The sequence below is a fragment of the Apteryx mantelli genome, chromosome 5, assembly GCF_036417845.1.
Source record: "Apteryx mantelli isolate bAptMan1 chromosome 5, bAptMan1.hap1, whole genome shotgun sequence".
Classification (NCBI taxonomy): Eukaryota; Metazoa; Chordata; class Aves; order Apterygiformes; family Apterygidae; genus Apteryx; species Apteryx mantelli.
The window spans coordinates 85,864,188-85,889,398 of record NC_089982.1 but is presented as its reverse complement, the minus strand read 5'-3'; the positions used below and the strand labels follow the sequence as shown (position 1 = coordinate 85,889,398).

Sequence of the window (25,211 nt, the reverse complement as noted above, 5' to 3'; positions counted from 1 at the left end):
GCTTTTCTTACCTCTGTGTTCTTTATCAGGCCAGTTTCTGCCTGTTTCAGGCCTTTCTAGTTATTTCCAAATCAATGGGGAGCTGGGTATTTCTACAGTTTCCTAACCTCCAGTGTCTTCTGAAATCATGTTTCCTCTTCTGCAGAGTCAGCTGTGCAGATGCAATACTTCATCTAGAGTGGTTTTATGAATATCAGGCTTCTACTTGCCAAGCAATAACCGTGAGCATGTAAATAGGTACTTAGATCGTGAAGTGGCCACGTGAGTCAACAGACCAAAGCCATTTCTCCAGAGCATTTACAGCCAGTCAGTACGGTGAGGTCAGATTTTCTTTCTGCCCCACCTGGATCAGACCCAGAAATCCTGCAGCCTTGCTCACCTGAGGACCTCACCTTCAGCTCAGCTCCTTCAGGAAACCTCCCCACTTCCCCCCCCCCACTGTTGCTGAGTCCCAGCAATGCAAATGCAAACAGCTTCTCTAGCACGCTGTTTCCCAGGCCTGTTGCAGGCAGAGCGAGGCGACAAGCGAGAGGAAGGTCTGCGAGATATCTACACCAACGCTCTCACCGTTGTGCGCAGGTTGGAGTTTCCCAAAACATCCCTTAAGAAAACTCATTGTATTTCTGTGCTGCTTTAACCTAAAGCAAGCAGGAACAAAGCAGGAACCTTAAACCACCACAAACAGAAACAACAAACCCTCTAGCACAAAACAGCATAAAATTACACTGCTTTCATCCTTTAATTTTTTGCTTTAATGAACCGGCTATTTTGTTAATGACAGCCTTCTATACAAATTTGCGTGCAAGCAGGCTTTCTCCATGTCCAGTATTCGCTTTCGGCAATGTAGGTCTTACGCATTAAAAACAGATCTTATGACATGCCACGAAACCTGTTTTTGTGTACCGGGACAACCCAGTTTCCCCTCCGATATTAAAACAAAACAAACTTCCATCCGTTAAAACAAGCAGACAATTTCACAGAAGAGAAACCCATCAAGACCTAACAGGTTTGACGAGGAAGTCCCTCAGCTGTGGGCTCCCAAAGCCTGGGAGAGGTGATGGAGAAGCACTGCTGTGCCCTTGGTGTATGGACTTTCTGCTGTTGAGGGTGACAGAGCACTGGAACAGGTTGCCCAGAGAGGTGGTGGAGTCTCCTTCTCTGGAGATATTCAAAACGCGCCTGGATGCAATCCTGTGCAATGTGCTCTAGGTGACCCTGCTTGAGCAGGGGGGTTGGACTAGATGATCTCCAGAGGTCCCTTCCAACCTCAGTGATTCTGTGAGTGACATCGAAGAGGAGCCAGAAGGACCTTTGGTTCCTCCAGGGACCAGGGCTGCTGGCTCCGGGGATCATGCCCTACGCCGGGGTCAGGGCCCCCATAGGCTACCATGGGGTGGCCCATCCAGCGGGGGCCATGAGGGTGGTCAGGGACATGTCACCGCTGCCTCGCAGGCTGGGTGCCCGGGCGCCAGCCCCACCAAGGGCCGGCCCTGCTCTTCACCTCCATTCAACCTTGGGCTCCCCATCACCACCTGCAAGGAGCAGGGCCAAGCGCCATGCACAAGCCCTGTCCTGGGTGGGAGCACGCTGGGTGTCCCCCCGAAGCAGGGGACAACTCAAGAGCCCTGGTGTGCAAAGGCATCATCGCTTCACCAGCCGCAAAGGCACTTCGCGGCTCCCTGCCTCCAGGAGCGGGGCTCGAACCGGCGACCCTCGCGCTCCGCGCGGCGTCCCGCACCCCCTGAGCCACAGGGGCACGGCGGGAAGCACCAATCACCGCCCGCCGCGGGAGCCACCACGGGGCGGGGGGCGGGTGCGACAGAGGGGCTATGAGTGACATCCCGGCGGCCCAATGGGAGGGGGGCTGCGCGCCAATCAGCGCACGTCCGTAGGCGAGGGCGGGCGAAGGGAAGCGGCGAGGGGGGCGAGGGGGGCTTCTCCTCAGCGGCGAAGTCCAGGGGGCGACGCCGCGCCCGGCGGGGGCCGCTCCCGCCGCCGTGCCCGTCCCCCCACACCCAGCCCCCTCGCCCGGTGGCCGTACCTGCTCGAAGCGGGGCTTCCCCAGCTGGAAAGGCGGATAGTCCGCCGGCTCCGCCATTCCTCTCGCGCGCCGCAAGCGCCACTTTAAACAGCCTCCCCCGCCGCCGGGCCCGCCCCTCGCCGCGCCGCCGCGCTGATTGGCTGCAGCCCACCGCAGCTCCCGCGCGGCACGCCGGGAAATGTAGTTTACCGCCCCGCCCGGCGCCTCTCGGGAAATGGAGTTCCAACTGAGGCGGGAGGCGGGAGAGAGGGGGATGCTGGGAAATGGCGTTTCCCCCCCCGCGGCCGGCCAATGGGGCGGGCGCTGGAGACGCGGTGCAGCATGGGAGATGGAGTCCGGAGGCGGGGCGGCGCCCCGGGGCACGACGGGAAGTGTAGTTTGGCGGGAATCTGTGAGGGGGCCAAGAGGGAGGTGGGTTGGGGGCTGCATGGCGGGGGGTCTCCTCGGGGGGGGGGGGGGCTGTGTGAGCTCCCCCCGCCATGTGGGGTGGCAGGGCTGGGCCCCATCCTGCCTCCTCCTGCCCACCTCACTGCGCAGCCATGGCTGTGGGGCGCGAGGCACACGGAGAGGCGCGAAGGGTTTGGGTGCAGCAGGGGCTCCCCCACAGCAGTGTCTTCCTTTCTTAGGACAGTTTCTTCCTTTCTTAGAGCAGTTGCATTTAGGCACTAACAGAAACTTCATTGGCAGTGGACCACCGCTGGATGAGAATTATGTTCTTCCTTTCCCCAAAAGCCCACCTACTTCATGGTGCGCATTTCTGACCAATTCACTAAGGATTCATTCCAAAATGTTCTTAATTTTTAGTACTCAAATGCCATTTTTTCAGTGACACAGCAGCTAAAATATGTGTGCTGACATAAGACTGCTGGGAGGCACAGGAACATGACACAGATAGCAGACATTTGCCTTAACTCTGAAGACTGTTCAAGCAAATAATAATGCACAGAAAGATGAAAGTTCAAGAGGTCCTGAATAAACTAAATATTCATCATTTCTCTGTGGAAATGTGTATTCTTACTTTGGCGGGAGCCTAACAATTGCTTTTGACCTTGAAAATATGCGATTAAATATAAAGAACGGGAAACCTGGAAATAATGAGTTTACTTTGATGCAGACTATTTGTCTGCTTCATCAGTATTATGATTTGTAGAGATAAAGCCAAGATTTGAGTGGGACTGAGAGCCTAAGGGATGCATATGAAGAATTCTGTTCTCTAGATTAGTGGAATAAGAAATGTCTGGCCCTTCAAATGCCTGCAAAATTGTTCAGAGGATTAGGATCAATTGTCCTAGGAAGAGCAAAGAGCCAAGGATAACACTGGGGATGCAGATGAAGTAGGGAATGTAATCAGGGCATGAGAGGAAGGCTTGGCACAGCAGAATAAAGGCAACAGAATATAGAGCAGGTTATAAACGGACCTTCCAGCTAAGGAGGAGTAAAACAATGTACCAGAAAAAAAAAATCCTTATTTTTTTTGCTATACAGTGAAAAACATGAACATCAGAATATTTTGCTGTGGGAATGCTGCTCTGCTTCATGGGAGTTGTAACGCTTTGTGCTCCCTTTCCATTAGCAGCAACAGCAACTGTTTTTAGGCCAAGTCCCCACTGATCCCCTCCACTGAATCTCAAATCTTTCAGGCAGTTTCAGGCAGAAAAGGGGCAGAAAAGAGGCGCAGCGCAGGGCCTGCTGCAAACACGATACCTCATGTCACTGCCAAAGCGTTTGCCCCATCGTAGCTGGCCAAGAAGTGGGCAAGAGGCTGTGCTGAGCCACAGCCAGGGACGGGAGCTCGTGCCACCCTCCAGGCTTCATGTTATCCTACTGCCGCTCTGCCTGGGCTCGCAGACTGCACTGCAGCCTCAGCCCCGCAGTCGTATTTTCTTGAGGGAGTCCTGCGGCATCGCTCAGGTTATATGAGAAGGGCAAAGTTAAACCTCGTTTTACTGGAGCTTTAATCTGCCACGGGAGTCTGGTTCATGAAAGAAAAGAGGGATGAACAGACAGGGGGAAATCCAAATTAATGTTCAAAAAGCACCATGGTGAGATAGACCGATTTTGCTTCTGCTGAGATCAACCAAAATATGCCAGGGTCCTTACAAAAAAGAGGTTTTCTACATACTGGAAACCCACCATTGATCGGTGGCAACACCGTGACCCTTTAGGGCCCCAAACCAAATTTCTGCATCTACCATTTAAAGGTTGTCATTTTGGAGGGCCCACCTTGTGATGTTTGGGACCCCAAAACTGTAATACAGAGCCCAAGACAGCACCGCCAAAGCGTACATACCTACGCCTTCTACAAGCACTGGAGAGCAGGATTCCTGCCTGAGGGTAGAATCAGTTAGCAAGAACTTTTTTTTGGTGCTGTCATGTTTGCAAATCAATAGGTGACCAAATAGAACCAATAGGTCTACCAAAATAAAAAAATAGCATTTTCTCATTTCTTGTTCATTTTCCATTAGAGATACTGTTTGGTTAAAAATCAGATTTTAGCTGATTTATAGCCAATATAATTGATACATATGTTAATACCTCCTGCACTGCACCAATCTGCTCCATTGCTGTCCTTGTACCCTGTCCTTAGAGTTAGTTGTTTGCTTGTTTTAATCAAACACAGCTGTGGTGCAGACTCTGCTTTGGGTGCTTGCAGGCTTCTTGCGACACACTGTGCAGGTGAGCAAGGGTCTGACCCTGCTTTCAGATCGGATACATCCACACTTCAGCTCTGTTTACACTACTGCTTCCTTACTCCTTATCCCTCTACTTACAGTGTGATTTTAGTCCTCATCCTGAAGAACATGTAATCTAGGATCTGCTTTTTCTAAGCAGGGTCTAACACTGCTTGAAGCTCTAACACTGTGTTACAAAAAAAAAAAGAAAAAAAGTTGTTACAACTAATACTTTAGGAGGCAACTCTTCCTCCTTTTCCACAGGTTTCATCCTATACTTCACGCAAGTAAACACAGCAAAACCGTTAGGACTGTCTAGTAAATATTATTATGCTGTTTAGATCCCAAATCTTCTCTCAGTCTATGCACGAGGGAAATCCCCCTCCCTTCCACTGTGGTTAGAGCCAGATAATGGATACAATCCCTAATGTTCAGACACTTAATGTTTTATAACAACAGAGGGGAGAGAATCTGTTTATCTTAAACTACATTTGGAGTGACATAAGACTATCACTTTTTTGGTTGAATACCAGAAAGAACTCAACTCTTTGGATGATATCAATCTAACTAGATGCATTTAGACTGACAACTCACATTTCAGTGGTTGGGGGAAGAAGGGGGAGTTTTGCTTCCCCAGATCACCCACTGTTAAATCAACATTTCTTTCCATTTTGGTGGTGGGGAGGAAGGAACAGAGCCCCCAGTTATTGCTTCTTGACAAACTCACTCAAAGTCACGTTTTAGGGTCTCAGGTGGTGACCCCGCACGTGACAGCTGGGCGCAGAACTGGGCTGAGCGCTCATTCCAGAGGAAAGCAACAGGAACATTTCTTGTCGGCTTCCATCTGTAAAATCAGATTTTAGGAAAACTTGGAGCCAACAGCAAAACTCAGGTTTTGAGCAACAAACCCAGCCTTTTTTTCCCCTGCAGGAACAGAAATTTCACATGAGTCCTTGGCCCTGAGTCCGCGTTGAAGCTTTCAAGCAAGCAGAGATATGTAAGCATATACGTCCGTTTTAGCAGGACTATGGCCTTAAAATCCTTTTTTCTGACATGAAGGACTCCAGTTCTGCAGCCTCCTAATTACTGCTGCTCTGCTCTAGCCCATGGGCCTCTGCAGCCAGGAGAAACCCGCACGAACCCAATAATTTCAAGCTGTCTTTACTTAAGCATAGCTTTTCAGAGGGTCACAGTTCAGCCCCCCTGATCCCGAGAGCAGCGCGCTGAACATTTCCTCCCCGGCAGATCTGGGCTCTCGGCGCTAACATGATCCCCCCAGACAGGTGCCGGGCTAGATAACTGACTGCAATCCAGCTGGATGAAAAATAAACCAGGATTATGGCTAACGAAACACTCTTCTGTTGGAGCAGCAAAGTCATTTACCAAAGCTTAAGGGGAGTTAATTTTTTTAAGGAGAAGGCATGAATTAAGAAAAAAGCAAGCCTTGAGAAGGAAAACAGCTGATGAGGGAAACAGGTGGGTGGGATTAGGACAGCGAAGCTGGAGGCGAAGGTCTCAGCTGGGGATCAGTCTGTACGGGCTCCCCGCACACACCGGCTTGTCGCCGTAAAGCGTTACGGCCACCCCTGGGAGAGGCGATATCCTCGCAGGTCCGTCGAGTCTCTTGCCGTGCAGAAGCGCGATCCTGTTTTTGCAGGTGTTGCCCGGATCTCGCATTGAGCCCTGGCCCCTGCTCACGGACTGACTGCTGATGGAGTCGAGCAGTATTTGACCAGCCCCCTTTTCCCAAAGGGCCTTTGGGATTGCAGTCACCATTTTACCCTTTCCTCCTCATGCTTGTTCCAGGGGAACCTATCGCGCTTTAGCCTATTTTGCCAAAAGCACAAAGGTCTTCTTCAACGCGTTCCCAGGAACAGCGGGGCTCGTGAACCTGGGTTTCCTCACCAGGCCCCCGAGGCTGAACTCTCTAGGGAGCAGGATGCAACCCGAGCTCTCCTCTCCTCCTCCAGCGTGGGGCAGTTAGGGTCTCTCTCCTCAGTTCAGCTGCTGATTTTTCACAAATCCTCAGGAATGTAGTAATAACCTCTACCCTTCCGCTCCGTGCGGTTAACCTCAGCAGCGCACAATGAGGGTGTTGTGGGCACATCTGATCCCCTAGGGCAGCAAGGCCACCCAAGCCAAGTGTCGGCAGCCTTTCAGCCAGCGGCGCGGCTGTAAGGCGCGTGCGAGAACGCCCGATGCTTTAGCCTGCTCCATTAAAGCACCGCGCGGAGCCGCACCGTGAACGGGAACCTTGTCAACTCGAGGTGTAGGAGGATTATGGCGCTATCAGGTCCCAAGTCCTTTAGCTTGGGCCCTCGCATCAAAGCAGACTCAAGAAAAAGCCGGCCTGAGCTCCAACCCACTGGGTTTACAGGCTAACCCCTTTGAGATGCACTAAGCAGCGCAGGCAGGAGCAATATTCAGGGGGTGTTTCTGCAGCAACAACACCCCCAGGAGCCTCCGCATGGCAGTGGCTGCTTTGGGACCGTTAATGATACTTCTGCAGCATGGAGAAACTGCTGGAGAAGTTAGACACCGTCATCCTACTTTGGAAAACAAGCAGATAAATGTCACTCACTGTCCAAGCGCTATCAGCACAGACGCTGTTGTCAATAAATCAGAAGTATCTAGGAACAGCTTGAACAACTTTTATTTTTTTAAAGTGCTTAAAACGTAAATAACAAGCTCTTTATAAACATTAGTTGCAACTATTAAAACATGAAACACACAGAACCCACTTCCTGCATACATGAAGTGCAGGGAAACCAACAACCCCAAATACCCCAACACTTCTCTCTCCACTTTCAGGATGTTTTTCCACCCCACGTTTATAACACAAAACAAACTGCTGTTTCTTCACAGAAAAGTCATAAGGCTGGGTTTACATGACACTGTTCAGTATCCATATCCCTTCAGGTTTGTTCCAGTTTAAGGATATAACTTGGCTTTTCTTCTGTCCCTCTGCGTAACTCTGGGTCAGAAGGGCCAATAAAGACAAAAATAAATCACTTGACCAGAGTTCTTTAAAAAAAAAAAAAAAATCAAAAAAAAAAAATTGTGGGCAGACAACAAAAGCAGAGCACAGATATGACTAACAGCATCCTGCGGAAAACCTATGAAACAGTTTGAGTGTGGAAAGTGAAGGACAAATTGGGATGCAAGACAAAAATACAGAGTTATTGCAATGGCCTTGTTTAAAATGGCACCACTGAAAAGCTGCTACCGGCACAGGCAGCTTCATTAAAATCATTTCATCTGCTTGACTCAGCAAAGAGCAAAAGCATTCCAGCTTGAAAAAAAGTACTGTTCATCTCCCTGTTTTTGCAAATAAATCACTAGATGTGGATTGGGGACATGAGCAACATTAAAGTTTAGAACATTTTCCCCAATTCTTTATTTTGTTCCCCCTCCAAGAGAAAACGACTAGGTCCTCAAAAACAGTCTTTTCTGGTAACTTAGAGGTTTGAACAAAAAATTACACAGGTAGACTCTGCCTTCAGTGTTATTCTGCAGTGTAGTCAAGCCTTGCTTAAGCTTATGCAGAAAATAAAAACTGTCTGGAGGAAAAAGAAATTGCAGTATAATAGGGTGAAGAAACAGAGAACAAAGCCAACAGCATCTTTAAAGATGCCCTTTGCTAAACACAGTTGTCATTCATAGATACCTCTGGACTTCTAAACGCTCTGGGACAGACATGAAACATCAGGGCAGCCTTGGCTGTCATCATCACTCTTTTTTTTTTTTTCCACAGCATGTCTAATGTGAGAAGCTAAGGTACCCACGCTGTAGCCCACCACCGTGACTGCTAGATGACCCACCACGTCCTTTGGGGATGCTCTGCTATTATAAAGTGGAGGCGCGAGCATTTCAGCCCCGCTTGCTTCGTGGCTTTCTAACCACGTCCGACATGGAGCAGATTCCGGTGGTGCAAGGCAGCCCAGGGACCACGTCGCTCCGCTGTGACGCATGGAAAGCGGGTCACAGGAAGGAGACTCATATTGCTGAAAAGGTCATACACCTGATACAGTCTTCTGTAGCTCTGAGATAAACTTGAATATATAAAGTGCAAAACATTCAAGCTTTGGAAAAAAAGGCAGAGAGCTGACTAAGGCAAAGAGGGGCTCACAGAGGCAGTTAAATGTAATGGGAGAGGAGGGAGAGAGAGGGGGAGAGGCAGGGAGGAGGTGCAGCAAGCTCTTAAAAACGTTGGCACTTGTGTGTGGGGAGCACCTACAACACAGTCATCCTCAGAAGGAGACATAACCACAACGAAAATCTCACGAGAGCAGCCAGGAGGCAAACCGGCCCCAAAGGCGTCCAAGGGGAGAGGACTGGGGTGCTGCCGGCACCCCGATTTGGTCTCGAAAGCGTTTCTTCTACTTTGCATGTTGGATGAGCAGTGTAAAAGATGGCCTGGAGCATCCCCCACTGCTGATGGTTCACGAGGGAGAGGTCCAAGGAAGCAGCTGTTCTGCAGAGAACGGAGAGCCAGCGAGGACAACTGGCTCTCGTATGGTATTTCGGCTCTACACCTCCCCCCTTAACAAAGCCCGTTTGACGCAAGCCTGTACAGCTCAGCATCTTTGTCTTCTGTTGCGGCCGCCCCTTCTCCTAGCCTTCCTTCCCATGCTACACACAGCTATTCTGGTGCTGTACTGCTTTCTAGCTGTCCACAACGCCTCCCTGCCCGGTTTTAGGTAAAAAGGAGGGTTCTCCACAAGAGATACGCACCCAAAAAGGGAACCCAGTTCTCAGGCCAGGGGGTCCTCTGATTGTATAGGCAACAAGAAGTTCTTGGTACTATATATAAAGAGGGACAAATACGTTCCCTCAGGCCCTTACCCCAGAACGTAACTCCCCCTACCTGAGACACAAACAGAGGGAGGAAGTACATAAAGATGAAGATAGAGAAGTGTGAAATCCCCGTTTACTTTCCTGTTAGAGACAAAGGCAGATAGGAACCCAAGGCTCGTGGCCAGTATCTTCCAGGGTAACAAATCCTCCTACTCATACAATGGTCCACAGACTAGATATGATCAAACGTTGCCAATGACAGCAATGCCAAATCTCTTTTTAAACTGACACCCCTTTCTCCAATAGCCCCCTCCAATCTCACACTTAGAGCATGACCCAATACTGTCTTTATCCAGCTGTATTTTATCTCGGAACATTTGCCATGCTCTTCCCCCCGCTTCATCTTTTTATATATGTATCTCCCATGTCACTTGCATTCCTGCCAAGGACCAAAATCACCAAACTGCAATTAGAGATGGGAAGGCTTTGCTAACTGCTTCTAAAAATAAACTCACTTCTCTCAAATTAGCAGAGAAACAAAAGAAAGCTGGTCAAGCTGGGTTACATTGAACAGAGAATTGGATTTTTAGAGCCTTTTTTTGTAGAAAACTCCCCTTTTTCTATTGCAAAAGGCACAATTTTTCAAAGTCATGGTATATGTTGAAACAGATAATGAGAAAAGAATATAGAGGTTTAAATAAAATCAAGTAACTTTCAAAGATCTATAGGAGAGAGAAGATGCCTTACATGTAAAGACAGCTCAAGTCCTACAGCAACTGATTCTTCCAGCCAAAAGCTGACAGAGCAAGAGAGGGAGCAACTTCCTTTACATACCCTTCAACAGCATCTCCAAATCAAAAGCTACGCCGTACTCCTGTGTGACCAGGAGCATCACTCACCAGCCTCAGACTAACATCACCTGCAGTTATTAAACCAAGTAAATCAGAGGGCTTGATATGGTTGCTCAACAGTTAGTAGCAAGAAGCATCCAACTCCTGACAGAGCTGGCCTAGAACATCTAATGGTGGGCCCAAGTCATCAGAGGCCTGAGGTGTGTGTGTAGAGTTGATGCAATTCTAGCCGTGTTATTAATACTGGCTTTTAGATGGTCTACGTCTATTACTGAATTGCTAGTTTTTACAGAATGTATCTGCACGTCTTTGACAGATGTCTGACTAAACAGGATGTCATGCATAGAGAGATGGATGGCCGGGCAGTCAGACATCCTTTCCCACTAGCTTCGGTCCTTATGGCATTTTCCTGTTGCATTAAGAAAGACAACACAAAGTCAATGGCGGAGGGGAGGGGGCAGCCAGTGAAAAGCAATCCCTGTGAACACAGGAAAGGGGAGTGTAATACTGAGTACAAAATTCAGCTGTGGTTTACACATATGGGAGTCCCCGGTGCATAGCGGTGCCAGCCAGCCTGATGATGGGTTGGGTGGTGTTAGAGAAGAGCTCTTACCGCATCGACCTTGCATAAACCATCACTGACCCTTCCTCCAGATTATGAATTTAGTTTTGAGCTGAGTAACTAAGGCAGCATCGCAAATCTGCATGCACGCAGTGAAGGTACCAACACAGCTCACGATCAGGCAGTGACACTGGCTTGAGTCCTTTTTGGCCTCCAATTCCAGCGCTGTTGCTTTCTGTAGCATCTCCCACGTGGTCAGCTACAAAGAGGAGCTGGCTCTTCAGATGGAGACCCTTCACTTTGGGGTATGACACACGGGGCAGGAAGGAAAAGAGGCATCCAGCAACAGTCTCTTCCCCTAGCTGCCCTGCTCAGCAGTCTCAGCAGATAGTAACATGCGGCTAAACCATTACCGAATTTAAGCATCCTCAATACGGCATCAACCAGTTTAACCCTGTCCATCAGCCAGGATACACCATTTCAGAGAACAGGAGGGTGGGCAGGAAGAGCAGCAGCAGCAGGACGAAGACAAGGGCTAGGTGGCCAGTTTCTGGCTCTCGAACATCCATGGACCACTTAAAGCACTGGCAGGATGAGTGCTTGAGAAGATGCCACTTGGTCACAATGACAGGAACCAAAGGAGGCATTGCCCTCCTGGGGAGGACTCTGCTCTTCCCCATAGGGTGGAGGACAGCCCACCACCCTACAGTTCCCTGGAGCCAGCGCTGGGATAAGCTTGGGCTGGGGAGGAGCAAATAACCTTTCCTGCTAAACTCTGCAAACGTAAGCCACTGGAGCCCTCTTGTAAGAGGAGGGGGGAGTGCAGGGATGTTTGTAGCGTGTTTATTGGAGAAGTGCTCTAGGCAAGTGATGCTGGTCTCTGCAGAGAGGTTACTTGGTCTTTCCTTCCCCCAGCGGGATCTGGAGAAGCGTGGGAGACTGTTCCATGATGCGCACCAGCAGCTGGTCAATGTAATTCTCCAGTTCATGGATGTGCTCCTCCTTCTTGCTAAGTTCCTTCTCCCTCTGCAGCAGGAGCTGGATGAGTTCATCATGGGTCAAGTGATAATACTTGGCTGACTGGTCCAGTAAGGTGGGATCCTATGGCAGAAACCAAGAGAAACGTTCAGTGAGTTGACTGAAAACCACTGCTCCCTTTAGAGTTTGCAGGTGCAGCAACAACCAACGCAAACAGCGTATCTTTCTTTTTCCCAAGTTTGACCTAACAGGCCTGAGCCTGTGTGCAGCTATCGCTTCATACCTTTACAAAGCAGCTTTTCTACATACCATACAATTGCACAGAAATATTGGACACAGGACAGCTGCACAGACATCTAGCCAATGCAGTCCTCCATGTGGCTAGAACTTACCACACAGCACTTCCATCAGTGAATCAGTCTTCATCTTAAAAGTGAAGAGGGTTTCCCCAAAGACTGTTTCAAACCTCTGCCCCCAGCAGTTAGAAGCTAAGGACATAGGCACAACAGAGCATGATTAAATTAGCCTGGCATAATGAGGCCTGGCATTAACTATTCTTTTGCTCTGGGGTTTCCTCCTTCCCCTGCAGCTGAAGGCAGATCTAGATGATGGCAGAAGATGAGAATAAAGACAAGAGCAGAGAGACCCCTCGGAAGTTCCCAGAGGGCAAGAACCCCAGGGAAGTCAGGTCTCCTGGCAGAGCTGGGGTTGGCCAACAGGCTGGAGTAGCACAGGGGAGCAGGACCCAGCCAGATCTCATCCCAGGAAAGACGAGGTGGTCGCAACCTATGACTTGAACTGCCCACAGAGCACCGTAAAGGACTTTTTGGGTACAGCAGAGATGCAGTTGTCCTTCCATCCAGGTGAACCCCAGCAGCAGCATTTTACATGCTCAGCTGGGGAGGCAAACATGGAGTGGCAGTAGTCAAAGGGAAAAGCAGAAGGCATCCCCATAGGACTATACCTCAGACATATTGCACAGATGTTTTGCTTGCCTCAACACACCAGCAGTTGAGACACAGCCAGGCAAGCAGCATTTAAATAAGGCTCCAAGAAGCATCTTCCCTCTACCTCTGGTAGGAGAGAAAACCCTTCAGGCCTTCAGTCAGGCCCAACCAGGCAGCGATCACATCCTTCACCTTGAGAGACTTTTTGCAGACATTGATGTCTTGCAGATAACCAGCCATTTGCTCACATACTGTACTATAAAAACCCAAACCAAAGAAAGCATTGGGAGAAGCATGAGGAGCTGACAAGGATCAGTGGCCATGTAATGGAGGAAGGGAGGCCGGTGGGATGCTGTACAAGTAGGATTAAGTACGATGTGGCTAAGTATGATGTAGTTCTGCTCATGTTGTGGCAGGACCCTGTTCAACATCCTTCAACACCATTTTTCTGCTCCTCTTTGTCACCAACAAAACAACATCACGAGAAGGTGAGAACGTGGTGGTGGGATCCTACCTTTAACTTCTTAGGGTCCGTCTTTTCCGGATGAGACAATGATGTCATGGGCTGGACGCTGCTCGTGGTGACTGTTTTCAGCTTCTCCAGGCCACTGCTCAGAGCGGTTGTCAGACTGGACCTGTGCTGCTTCTTCTCACTGGAGACCTCTTGTACTGCAGTGCTTATGGGTTTCACTGGGTGAGGACTGAGGAGAACAAGGAGGTTGGACAGTTAACACCCTGCACAGCTGGGAGTGACACTGCTGACTGTCCCTAAGGTTTTTTTTTTATGGGGATGGGACCCACTTATCAGATTTAGTCAGCTCCACACAGCTCGATCCTCTAAACACATGCTCCTCAAAGCTCACCTGCTCTGAGGAGAGAGAGAAGAGCCAGAGTCCTGTAAAGCAGGCAGCCCAGAGAGCTCTCCAGCACCATCTCCAGGCAGAGATGGGATCTGTGCCAATATGGAGCACCGGGACACAGTGCTCAGCCAAGACACAGACCCAGGCCCCAGCCCTGTTCACACACCTACACTGCTCAGTCCACACCGAGAGCACTGTGTGTCCTGATTGACAGGTCTCAGCACAGCTGGGGGAAATCTGACCCAAGGCCAATGCAATCAGGGGCTGCTACGGCCATTGCTCAGATGGGTATTTGGCTGCGTAGGAGCCCCAAGATTTGTGTCTGGAGTTACCACTGATGATTCACTGATGATCCTGTACCACTATAACCACCAGTTCCCGCACTATCTAATGCCTTTAACCTCTGCCCGCCCCGACACGCGGGCCCCACTGCCACCGCTAGCTCCCAGCGGTTATCTGACCTTACGTCAGACCTTCAGGATTACAAAGGCAAAAATTGTTTTCCCTCCTCCTCCACTTCACATCAAAGGGAAACTTCTGCGAGACACAGCGCCACTGTGATCACGACCAGGGGCCAGTCGTAAGCTGGATGCGCTGCACAAAGCGATGCACCCCACCATCCCGTGTTGGCCTCTCGCACAAAGGCACTGAGCTGCAGGCATGAGGACTCACGCCACCAGCCTTGCGGGTACCACAGAATTTGCCCTGAGATACATTAGCCAAAACGGAGGGTAAGGACACCGTGTCTGAATGCACCTTCTTTGCCAGCTATGAGGGAATTTTATTTTCATCTATTTTTGCCTCACTGTTCATCACAGTTAAGCTGTTTCAGTTCATCCAAACATTTCATATTGCTTCTGGGCTTAAACAAAGAGTGTTTATTTTTCAGAGTGATGGAAAGAGAAGTGACCTGACGCTACTTTCCTGCAAGGATCAGCAAGTCCTGTGTGCCAGTACTCAGGGCATAAGAGCTTAACATCTACCCAAGGGCTCCACAAAGGCTCTGTGCTTGTCAGGTGCAGCGGCTGCCCTGAAAAGGGAATTCGCACCCACTGTGCACCCAAACAGCACTGCAGGGGAAGGGGAACATCCTGCAGCCCAGGAGCTCGCAGCGCCTCACCTCTCAAGCAAGACAGGAAAGCTCAGTCCATATTCACAGATGGGGACCTCAGGTGTCGGTGTCCTGGGTTGTAGGAGGAGGAATAATGCCCACCATCACAGTGTGAGCTGTCAGCCAGGTTGGTACAGACCCCTCAAGTCCAGCTTGTGCTCTAACCACCAGGTTGTGCTTTCTTTCCATCTCTAAAGCAGAGCAAGTAACTTAAAGGTTTTGGGGTTTTTTTTGTTTTTTTTTTTTAAAAGGAAGTCAGCAGTCCTACCTGAAAGCCATACCTACATAACAAGTTAAGAACTGCCCCTTGTGAGAAGGGAAACGTCCTCTCAGCAGCCCATAGAGCTTCTGTGCTCTAGCAGTGCTGCGGGATGCTGCAACAACAGGAACAGAGCAAGCAGAAGAGGGACCTTTTCAAATGTTAAGATCACAGTGACCAGCATCTACTTTCAGAAGGCTGTTTTCAGGCCAGATGGGATTTTGGAATACCAGCCCATCTGAATATGCTCGGGCCACAGGATGGAGAATCTGCTCCTACTTCCAAAGTCTCCAGGCAGAGAGGAAAACAATCCTCCTGGACATGTTCTTGGGTCCTTTCACACACCACCAAAAGTCAAAACTGGGTCTTTGCCCCTTCCATTTCTGATTTTGCCACCCATCTGGCAAGGTTAGACTCAGATGGGAGAAGAAATGATGTTTCAACCCTGCTCCAGCTCAGAGCTAACCAGTGAGGCTGAGATGAAGGTCATGTAGATGGCCCGATTCCCAAGGACGGTGTCTCCGTGCCTTGTCAGTGGTGACAGGATCAGGATGTAGCAAGCAATCTCTCCATTGTGCTGATGGAGCACATCTAGAAAGTTCTCTTCAACAATGACAATGACTCCTGTAATCCATTTTCTAGGAGAGGACAGCAATCATAGCCACCAACCAGTGTCAAGAAGCCAAAGCATTAACACTCCGTACCAGACGTGTCCAAATCCAGGGATGGAGTTCAGGTTTCACAGACAGCTTGAAAGAATGGAGAATGATCCCGTGAGCCTTTGCAGGAACCCAGTGACAAAGTCTGGAGTTGGAGAAGTCGCCATTCTGTATCCACCCTGAATTAACACCCTTCACCAGTACAGCTGCAAACACCGTGACACTATGCTAAAGCGTTCAAGCAGTTAGCTACATCCTTTTGTTATGCCATAAAGCAAGGTGAGAAATGGAGGCCTTGCGGAGATCCTGAACAGTTGCTTGTTGCCAATCCTTTAAGAAACAGAAGTACTGGTGCTGCTTGCTTAAACCTCTGCCAGCTGCAGAGCAGGAAAGGTATTTTTTAAAAAAGATAATGATCTCATTCCTTGCCATTGCTTCCCAACGGCAGGAGAAGCTGCAGGCTGCAGGGCAGTGCACAGCTCCTGCTGAGCAGAGCCTGGGGGCTTGCCCCCTCGGCTTGTCACTCAGAGGCTCCGAAAGCAAGAGGCATGCCTCCACCAGTGTCACATTCCAGGAGAGTCGGGCACCAGGGTACATCCATGCGAGCAGAGATTGCTTCATGCTTCACAGCCACGTCTGAAGTCCTGATGGATCTGCCGAGAAGCTGGACCTGTTTCAACCTGCCAGCATGAGTGTGAATTTGAGAGCAGAAATAACTGATCACACCAAAGACCTGCCTAATCCACTACCACATCTCCATGTGACCACAAGCGAGCATGTCACGACAGATCCTCCTCATTGTTACTCTCCTGTAGTGATCCAACCGCGAGGCCTTGCACTTTCGCCAAGCAGGCAGGGGAGCAATGAGGAACTGGCAAAGCCTCGGGGCACGACTCCTCCATCACCAACAGGCTCTAGCTCTAGCTCCCAGAGACGCACTCTAACTGAAACCCAGGTGACCAGCTCTGCCTCTGCCTTGACTTGCTGTCCAGAAGCAACCATGGTGATCCAAGTGGCCCCTTCTGATCTGTTCCTTCTAGGTGGAGGATGGGACATGAGTGACATTTCTGTATAAGCCCTCTTTGCGGGGGAGAGGAGTGGGTTACAGCTCAAGATAGCAGCTTCCAATCCTGCTCTCAAACCTTCACTTGTTTCCCTAGATCTGTCACGATTTACTATGTTTTTCATGACAGAGATACAGGAATGCCTTCACTGCACATCAGAGCACCTGGAGGCTTCCTGATGAACTGACAGGTCAAAAGTTTGAAAGGAAGTAGCCACTAGAGGTAAGAATGAAAACTGACTTTTCAATACCACTTCAGAAAACTGCCTGGGAGAATCCTTTGTAAAATGTACTTATACAGAATCCGAGTGTCATATTCACTTTGCTATAAAATAAAGCTAAGTTACCAATATGGTAAGAAACAGAACCCCCTAAAAATGTAAAGGAACAGAGAAGGAATCCTCTCCCAACTCCTGGAAGTGCTGTGCTTTTTATGGACAAGGGAGATCGTCCCTCTAATACTGGCAGAGTGCTTCCAATCTCACACTTTGAAAGTTCAGAGGTTTAAGATGAATCTTAACAGGTTTAAGATGAAACACCTCAAGACAAGAGGCAAAGCCCTGGCCCCTCTCCCTTTCTCCATCTCCTGAGCAAATCCTGTGTTGCAGCATGGCTTTCAGTGATGCTCCCAAGGTTATTGCTGAGCACAGTGGAAGAACCGGAGGAACTTCCCTACAGCAGTTTGGAAGTAATGTCTATATCTCCTATTAAAATGCTTCTCAGAGGACACAACAATACAGGACAAATCTAAGCAAGTCAGTCTCCCAGTTTCTAGTGGATAATCTGCTGTGCCTGAAGCAGCACACAGCACCTGGGGGCCTGACCTCATTGGAGAAAGGTCTATGGGAGGAAAGGGAATGACTGAACATGAGAGCAGCAACTCTCCTCCTAAGTCTATCTGTGGCACTGCTGCAGTGGTGGATGTGGCAAACTGTTCTCCAAGCAGCAAGAGTTCCACAAGGATTAAGTTCAGATGCCAAAGACCAGCTTATGACTTAGCTTGGAACCTCATTTTCAGGAAGTTACAGTTCTGGTGTGCTGTCAACATCAGAAGGCGCAAAGCGGCATGTGGCAATACAACCTCAGCACCACTGATGTTTCCAGTCCCATCACCTGCAAGTGCCATAACCTGCTGTAGTGGTCACACATTTCACAGTTCCTGACCAATTTGTAAGAAGCTTCATAAGTGCTAAGCTTCTCCAGGCCAGGGGAGTTCCCAAATCACTATCGTGGCCTGTCCTTTGGGTTCCACCTGTACAGGGGGATGCAACCAGAGAGGCCTTCCCAGCACTGAAGCTGCTCTCCTGCCCTTCCCCAAAGGGTGGAACAGGGAGCCTCTGTACACCTGATTGTTGTGACTGATGCTTTGAGGATCCTGCCTTACCCAATCACTTGGGTTTTGCGATGAGGGCCCTCCCTTGCTGCAGGAGGGCAGGGAATGCTCTGCCAATGCAATGAGCAGGCGCTTTTCTCGACTCAGGGTTCCCCAGCTACATCTTCAAGTACAGTGCACAAGGAGTCGTTCCAGGAGGACACAACCTCCCAGCTTGCTGTGACCAGGCAGTCCCCTGGCCAGTCTAGGTGGGAGTCCTGGCCCAGTCCATACCAGCATCAGTCACAGATACGAGTTTTCCATTTGATCTGCCATCTCTAACAAGATGAGACTAGCAGAGAGCTGCTCTGGTCACTGAGGAGGGGACATGGCTCCCCACACCCATTTTGCCATTCCTCCCCAATAAGGGCAAACGACACCACTCCATCAGAGACTCCCTGGATCACCCACACCAGACACCAGCTCTTCCTTTCTCTGATGGAAGAGGGAGACTTTTCTCCCAGTAAGCCTTCAATTCCTGCTCTTGGTTTGAAGCCTTTTCTTTCTTCTTCCACCTCTTCTGTACCTTTTTCTTTTTTTTTGTACCTACCACTGACCATCCTATTAGCAGATGCTTCTAGGAAAGGCAAGCCACATCACAGGAACCAGGAGAAGGGCCCTTCCTCCTTGCCTTGCTTCCATGACAAATGGGGGGAAGCACATATCCCCAGCTCTGTAATGAAGTGCATATCCTCAGAGCCTCCCACAGAGACCTCAGGTAACTCTTCAAAGACTCTTGAATTACAGCAGCAAGAAAACATCCACATTTTACAGGTAGAGAAACCACAGAAGAGGTTAAAGAACTTCTTAGGCATGTAACATGACAGAACCCAGCACAGATATGATGACTTGGATCCAAGCCCACTTTCATCCCACAGGTCTGTCAGGCCTTGGATGGATGCATGGTCAAGTCCTAAGGTGACAGTGAGCGTGTAATATCTACAGAGAGGGTCCTGGGACTACACTCCTCTCTTTACCTAATTTTACCCTCTGGGACTGCAGGACACTTCTCTTTCCATTAACAAAAATCAAGAGGTTTCTGTATACTTGCTATCTGCAGATTTTGAACAAGGTTATCTGTTGGAGAATAAATAATCCAATTAAGAAGGATTTGAGGTTCTGGCAACAAGAAAGGAAAAAACAAAACAAAACAAAATCACTTAACAGACTAGTCTGTTGTTGGTGTCTGCTCCTGAGACCATTTTGCACACCAAACCCACCCTCAAGCCAAGGAGGGATCTCCATACAGAAGGACTATGGCTCAGGTTAACTTCCACTGACCCCATTCTCATGGGCTCCCTCTTCCTAGGGACATGACCACTACCATTTTTAGGCCAGAAGGGATTTTATCATTTCAGTGTCCCCATGAAGCTCCATTTTGCTTTCTGTCACAGAAGTGAGGCAAATCAAACCAGTGCTAGAAGAAGCAGGTACACCTGGTTCCCACTTAAGCTGTAAGAGCTTCCAAATACAAACAACTGGATCCTTGATACTCCAAGTACATGGATCCCATGACAATCTTCTCCTGCCCTAAGCAGGCTGGAGGAAGGTGTACCAGGGAAATCAGATGAACTGGAGAACCTAGAGCAGAAGACTTGAGGCCTTACACTCAGCATCCTCCTCTGCTTCACAGCACTTCTACAAGCTCAAGACTGATCTGGGAGGAGGAACAGACCTTCTTTTCCTCTGATACACTGCCACAGTACCCCCACCCCTTCCGGTTATCCTCAAGGCTAAGTCCTACTTTCTTCTTTACCAACAGGCATCTTGGCAGGAGAGAGGGGAGAATGGCACTTTGCCACTGCCCCAGTGAAACTACTTTTGCTTTGGCTATGGAGAGAAGAAAGTTTTTAGTACCTGATGGTCATTTAAAAAGGAAAGAAACCAAAGCTGAATTAATGAAAATGGAAGGGGCAATAGCTGCAAACATGCCATGAAGGAACTCATGAGAGCATTAATGGCTGGAAGCTCTCCAGGCAGACATGGAAAAGGTACCTATTTTGCAAGCACAGGGAAGATGATGGAGCCAAAAATAGCACCGAGTGAAATGCGGCTGCAATTCTGCTGTGGCTGAATTTTCAGCTGGGGCAAATCTTGGATGCATTTGAAACCACTCACCCTAGTTTAGAGCAAACACAGGATACCAGTGGCCATTCTCCATCCTGATCCGAGAGCGCCAAGGGTTTAAGCTGTTCAGGCAAGACTCTCTGGGACCACAGGTTTTCATTCAATACGGGAAGGTCAGGAAGAGAGGACACGCAGCAACACATGCAGCGGCCTCCTTCGAGTCAACACAACTATGACCCGCTGACGCTGACTCGGGGCCCACTTAGTGGCCCCCCAGCAGAAGGGAGACAGGGTTAACCTCTACCAAATACACACCCTTCGCCTTCCCCGGAGTGCTCACCTGGTCGTCTGCTGGAAAAAGGGCTTCTCAGCTGGCTGTGTCTCCCTGGGCAAAACCACGAGCGCTGAAGCTTGTGTGTCACCGGACTGCAGCAAAGGGCAGGGCTGGGCTGCTGCGTGGCTGGTCACGGCAGGGACCCCACTACTTGCGGGGCACGCAACAGGGGAAGGGAAATCAAACTGTTTAGGGTTAGTTGCAGCCACGGGGAAAGGGGTGGAGAAGGCCAAAGGCTGGCTGTCATGCAGGAAAGGAGGCTTGCCTAGCTGGTCCCTGGGGAGGTTAGTGGGCTGGAAGCCTTCCTGAAGAGCTTCCTCGTGGACGTCTGTGGAGCTGAAGCCTCCCTGACCAGGCCTTACGGATAGTACAGCTCGAACAGGGAGGGTGTCTGGTGGCTTTTCCACAAAGGGATTCGTTGGGGCATTTGGGCTGACTGCTGGAGCAAAAGGATTGCCTGGGGCTGAAGCATCCTGCTCACTCCTCTCCTCTGCTCTATCTGGCTTCCAGAAATCGGCCTTCTTGAAGTCTATCCTGCAGTCTGCTGACCACCTACGCCACGGCCCCAGCGGCCCCTCGGGCTCGCTAGACGAATGCCTGCCCTGCTCTGCCTCCCGGGGAGGGCCTGCCACCACCTCAGGGCCACGAGGCTCGGGCCAGCCTCGTGCTTGCCCACCGGGGCCGGCTGCCAGCCCACACCGCCCCTCACCGTCTCCCCACGCCATCTCCGGCTCCGGCTGGGGCGGACTCTCCCCACGCGCTAACCTTTCAGGTCGAGCAGCCTGGCTGGGACCTGGAGGGCAACCCGCCGGCTCTTGCTCTTCCAGAGCCGTCCAGAAGCTTTCCGGTTGGCCTGAGTCTAGTTTGGAAGATGGGGTTAGTCCCGAGGGAACGAGCTTCTCGGGGAACAGCTCCTGCTCTGGGGCCGTCGGCCACTCGGCACCGTCTGCCGGCCCAGAGGAGCGTATCGAGGCGAGTGGCTGCGGCTGGACGGCCCCAATTACAGCAGATAAGCTTGGCTGGCTGGAGCTCCCATCGGCACCTGACAGGCCTAATCCATCGAGGGAGAATTTGGACGGGCAAGTCTCAAACTGCTCAGCCACATCCGTCTCACTTCTCTCAAACGGGTTTTCCCCCAAAGAGTTGTCCTGTTTTGCCAGCTCGGGAGCTCTTGCCTCCAAATTAGCCACCAAGTCTTCAGCGGCAGAGTCGGCATCCTTGGTGACCGGAAACTTGCTCCCGGCTTCAATTCCCGTGGTGCCGAGCGCAGGCAGGCTGGGAGCTGCCGGGACAGAGGGCTCGCGGCTCAGCCAGGCCCTTGGCAGCACTGCTTCCACCTTCGGGCCCGCCGCGTTTTCCTGCTGGTCCTCACCGCCTTGCGGCCCCAGCTGCAGGTTGGGAGCGTCCTCCTCACCTTCCCTTCTGCTGCCCACAGCCGCGAACCACCGTGGAGGTTTGGGGGGCGGTGCAGCCATCGGCACGTCCGAGCCAGCTGCCGTCTCTTCCCTCTCTCGGATACCAGTCCATGGAGAGGGGCACGTGTGCCCCTCGTGAACATCTGGGCTGACTTTTGCACGACTTTCTCTGGCCTCTAGTCGCATGCTAGCCTGGAGCCGGTAGACTGACGTCCGTATGTCGAACATTTCCTCTTCACTACCAGCACCCTGGGGTGCCTTCTCCGGCTTGGGTGCTGTGGGGAACTGTTTCGCTGCCACATCTCCGAGCACCCGTGGGGGCACGGCGGCGACGTTGCTCCCGGGAGGCATTTCAGAGGGATTCTGGGGGGTGAAGTTGCTTCTGGGAAGCATGGACGTGGCAGCGTGAGAACTGCTCTTCTCTTTGAAGATGCCTTCATTAAGGAATGGCCGTTGTCCAAACACGCTCTCCTGATCTCTGTGCTCCCTCTCAAATGCATTTTGGGCACTTTCTGACAGATCAGAAGCCGTTTCAGTGGCTATGGTCATCCATCCGTTTTCCCCTGCACTAGTGAGTTCTTCCTCATTACTATCCCGTTCCTCCCTGGCAATATTTTCAGCAGTTAGTTGTGTTGAAGTTTCCTTCTCCCCTGGATTTCCTGATGCAAAAGTGGCTGTCCAAACTGTAGGCGTGCTGCTTTTCCTCCTTCCCATCGATCCTGCAGACACAGGGCTCAACACATCTTCTATCACAGTTGCTTCCTGGGTTGTGCTCACCAAGTTCGCCCCCACATCTAAACTGGAGAAATTTGTCCAGGACCGTAGACTTGTGGGCATTTCATTGATAATTTGGGAATCAGCCTTTTCAAATGCCTTTGTCCCATTCTCGTCAGCCAGGTCTGTTGACCTTTCTGTTGGACTAGCTGCATCTGGATCGTCAATGAAAGCCATGCCCTCCACTGCTACAGAAGCAAATAAATTTTCTTTCTTCAGTTCTGGTTTGAGCCTGCTGGTAGCAAAGGCATCAAAAGTATCGTCCCACTCCGAGAGGGGAGGAGGAACAGCAGGTTTCTCATCTGGAGGAGCAAGGTCTCCTTGTGCTGGGGGAGTAGTTTCTGGAACGGGCACACAAATGCTTTTGGCTGGAGATTCCCTCTCTGGATCTTTAACTCTTAGGGAGGCAGAGGGACTGCAATCCTCAGAGGAATAAAAGCTCCCAGCGACCTCTGTTGAAGCATGCGGCCCAGACGGGAAACTAGAGAAAAAGTGAGTAGGTGAAGGAGAATTTAGTACCTGGTCAGCGAGGAGGTCCTCAAAGAAAGGATTGCTCTGCAGGGAGTTGAGGAATGGATTGGTAGGGGACAAGCATCCAGATTGACTTTCTCCAATAGCGGGAGAGAGGTTAGCGCTAAGCATGCTAGCGAGATGGGCTACAGCGGCAGGAGGAAACTGGGCAGGGGAGCAAGGAGAAATATGAGAAGGAGCATCTGAGCTGGTTTCTACCTGAGGAGACACTTCCAGGCTGTGGAGGGAAGACAAAACAGTCCTCCTGGTTAATGCTGTGACAGTGCTGTAAGCATACACCACATACACTACAAACGCTTCAGTTCAAAGCAATGCAATGATCAAATACATACTCTTCTCTCTTGTTAGGCAGAGCAATGATTATGGAGTAAATGCATGGAAAGGGCATGCACTACAAAAAGGAAAGAGCAGCCCTTGTTTTAGAACAGTTTTCTAAATTTACCCCTTCTTGCTTAAGCAGTCCCTAAAACTCAGGAGCTAGAGAGGTTTATTCCACCTCCCGTGGCCCAAGGACTCGGCTTATTCTTTGTCCAGATGTTGGTGCGGACCGAGGGCAGATGGCACACGAGGAGCCCAGCTGAGCTCTTGGCTAAGGTCTGCTTAAGCCAGTAAGAGCACACAAGAGTAAGCCTTTCCCAGTTTACTCCAGTGTCTCGTTACTTGTTTGGCTACCTATCAGGAAGCCAGTGGCAGTGGTGCTCCCTCTCTCACAAGTGGGAGAGCTACCGTGGTGACCGGTGAACAAGGAATAAGAGCCAAGTGAGACAGAGCGTGTGGCCAGGACGTGGGATGGGCACACAAGGGACTCCGGCCCCGTTCTTGACTCTGTCAAGCCTCCCCGGATGCCCTTCATCAAGTCACTTCTGGCCCGAGTGCCCAAGATGCCCGAACCCCCACGTGGGACCCCAAGAGGAGGGAAGGATCTTGGCACATCCTAAACTCAAACTGTTGATCTCCTTCTGTGGACATATTTTCCCACTCAGCCTGAAGTCAGGCTGCCTGTTCTTTGCTGCCTTTGAAAAAGGACTAAATTTACCTTTTTGTTCTTTTGGAAACTCCTCTATCAACGTACTCGCCACCACCAAGGACAGCTTTGCCAGGCTGGGGGAGGCAGGCAAGCGTCGGCCGTCCTGAAGGTTTTCACACCATGAAGGACACAGCTTGGACGTCCTGCACCCCTGCCAGTGCTCCGACTGTCGGCTTCCTCCTCCTGATCCCCTTCCCCTTGACTTATCACTGCCAGAAGCCACCCAGGCCCCCTTTCCTCCCAATCCCGGCCCCACGGTTGGGGCACTCAGCACCGGCAGCGAAAAAAAAACAAACTATAGATATTATTTCATTCTGCATTGGCCACAACAGCACACCTAGATGTGGCCAAAAGGTGAGGTGCCTGCTTACAGGAGAATTAACGGAGGGGGAAAACACAGTTTTCTCCTCTATTTTCAGCCATCAGTCCTTGCAAAAGACAGAATTGCACTGTTTTGCCAATATGCATGGTGTGCCCCATCATCTCCAGCTCTTGAGCTACACTGTGGTATGAGCCTGCCTCAGCCAAGCTGCTTGTAGGGATCACAAGCAACACCAGAAGGTCACCCGCGGTCAGCACGTGGCCTTTGAGCCCCAGGCCACCTGTCCTCCCGCACCCCTCACAAGGGGCCTGGGCTGGCTCTCCACGAGGACTCAGCCTTCACGGAGAGCCAGGCTTCTCCCCGTGCAGGACCCACGTCCGGGACTCACCTTTGCTAAGCCCCTTCTCCTCTTCCAACTTCGTTCTGTCTCCGCTAAAGGAGCGCTGCATTTTACCCCGTGAACCCGTAACACCACAACCAGCTCAACCATCAGAGAGCCTGGAGAACATCTCCCCCTCATGGTCTGTGACTTGCAACTGGCCGGCAAGAGGTTGCGAGCGAACCACAAA

General features: G+C 50.6%; 2 protein-coding genes across 4 annotated transcripts in view; both read right to left on the bottom strand.

Moving 5' to 3' along the window:
• The window catches only part of SFXN5 (sideroflexin 5), a 109,684-nt gene extending 107,529 nt beyond the window's left edge, over positions 1–2,155 (bottom strand). Inside the window, exon 1 of the mRNA XM_067297226.1 lies at positions 2,042–2,155. Within this exon, the coding sequence (XP_067153327.1) occupies positions 2,042–2,098 (57 nt within the window). The 5' untranslated portion in view covers positions 2,099–2,155. The remainder of the gene's footprint in view (positions 1–2,041) is intronic.
• A 5,189-nt stretch (positions 2,156–7,344) lies between these two features.
• Positions 7,345–25,211, bottom strand: part of RAB11FIP5 (RAB11 family interacting protein 5) — a 42,877-nt gene continuing 25,010 nt past the window's right edge. Inside the window, exons 4-7 of one of the 3 annotated variants that reach the window (XM_067298407.1) lie at positions 21,339–23,243; positions 20,580–20,720; positions 13,363–13,549; positions 7,345–12,024 (exon numbers count right to left, since the gene is read on the bottom strand). In XM_067298407.1, coding sequence (XP_067154508.1) covers positions 11,815–12,024; positions 13,363–13,549; positions 20,580–20,720; positions 21,339–23,243 — 2,443 coding nt within the window. In that variant the 3' untranslated portion in view covers positions 7,345–11,814. Of the gene's footprint in view, positions 12,025–13,362; positions 13,550–14,828; positions 15,011–20,579; positions 23,244–25,211 lie in introns of those variants that run through there. The other 2 variants (XM_067298406.1, XR_010884475.1) reach the window with 2 other exon arrangements.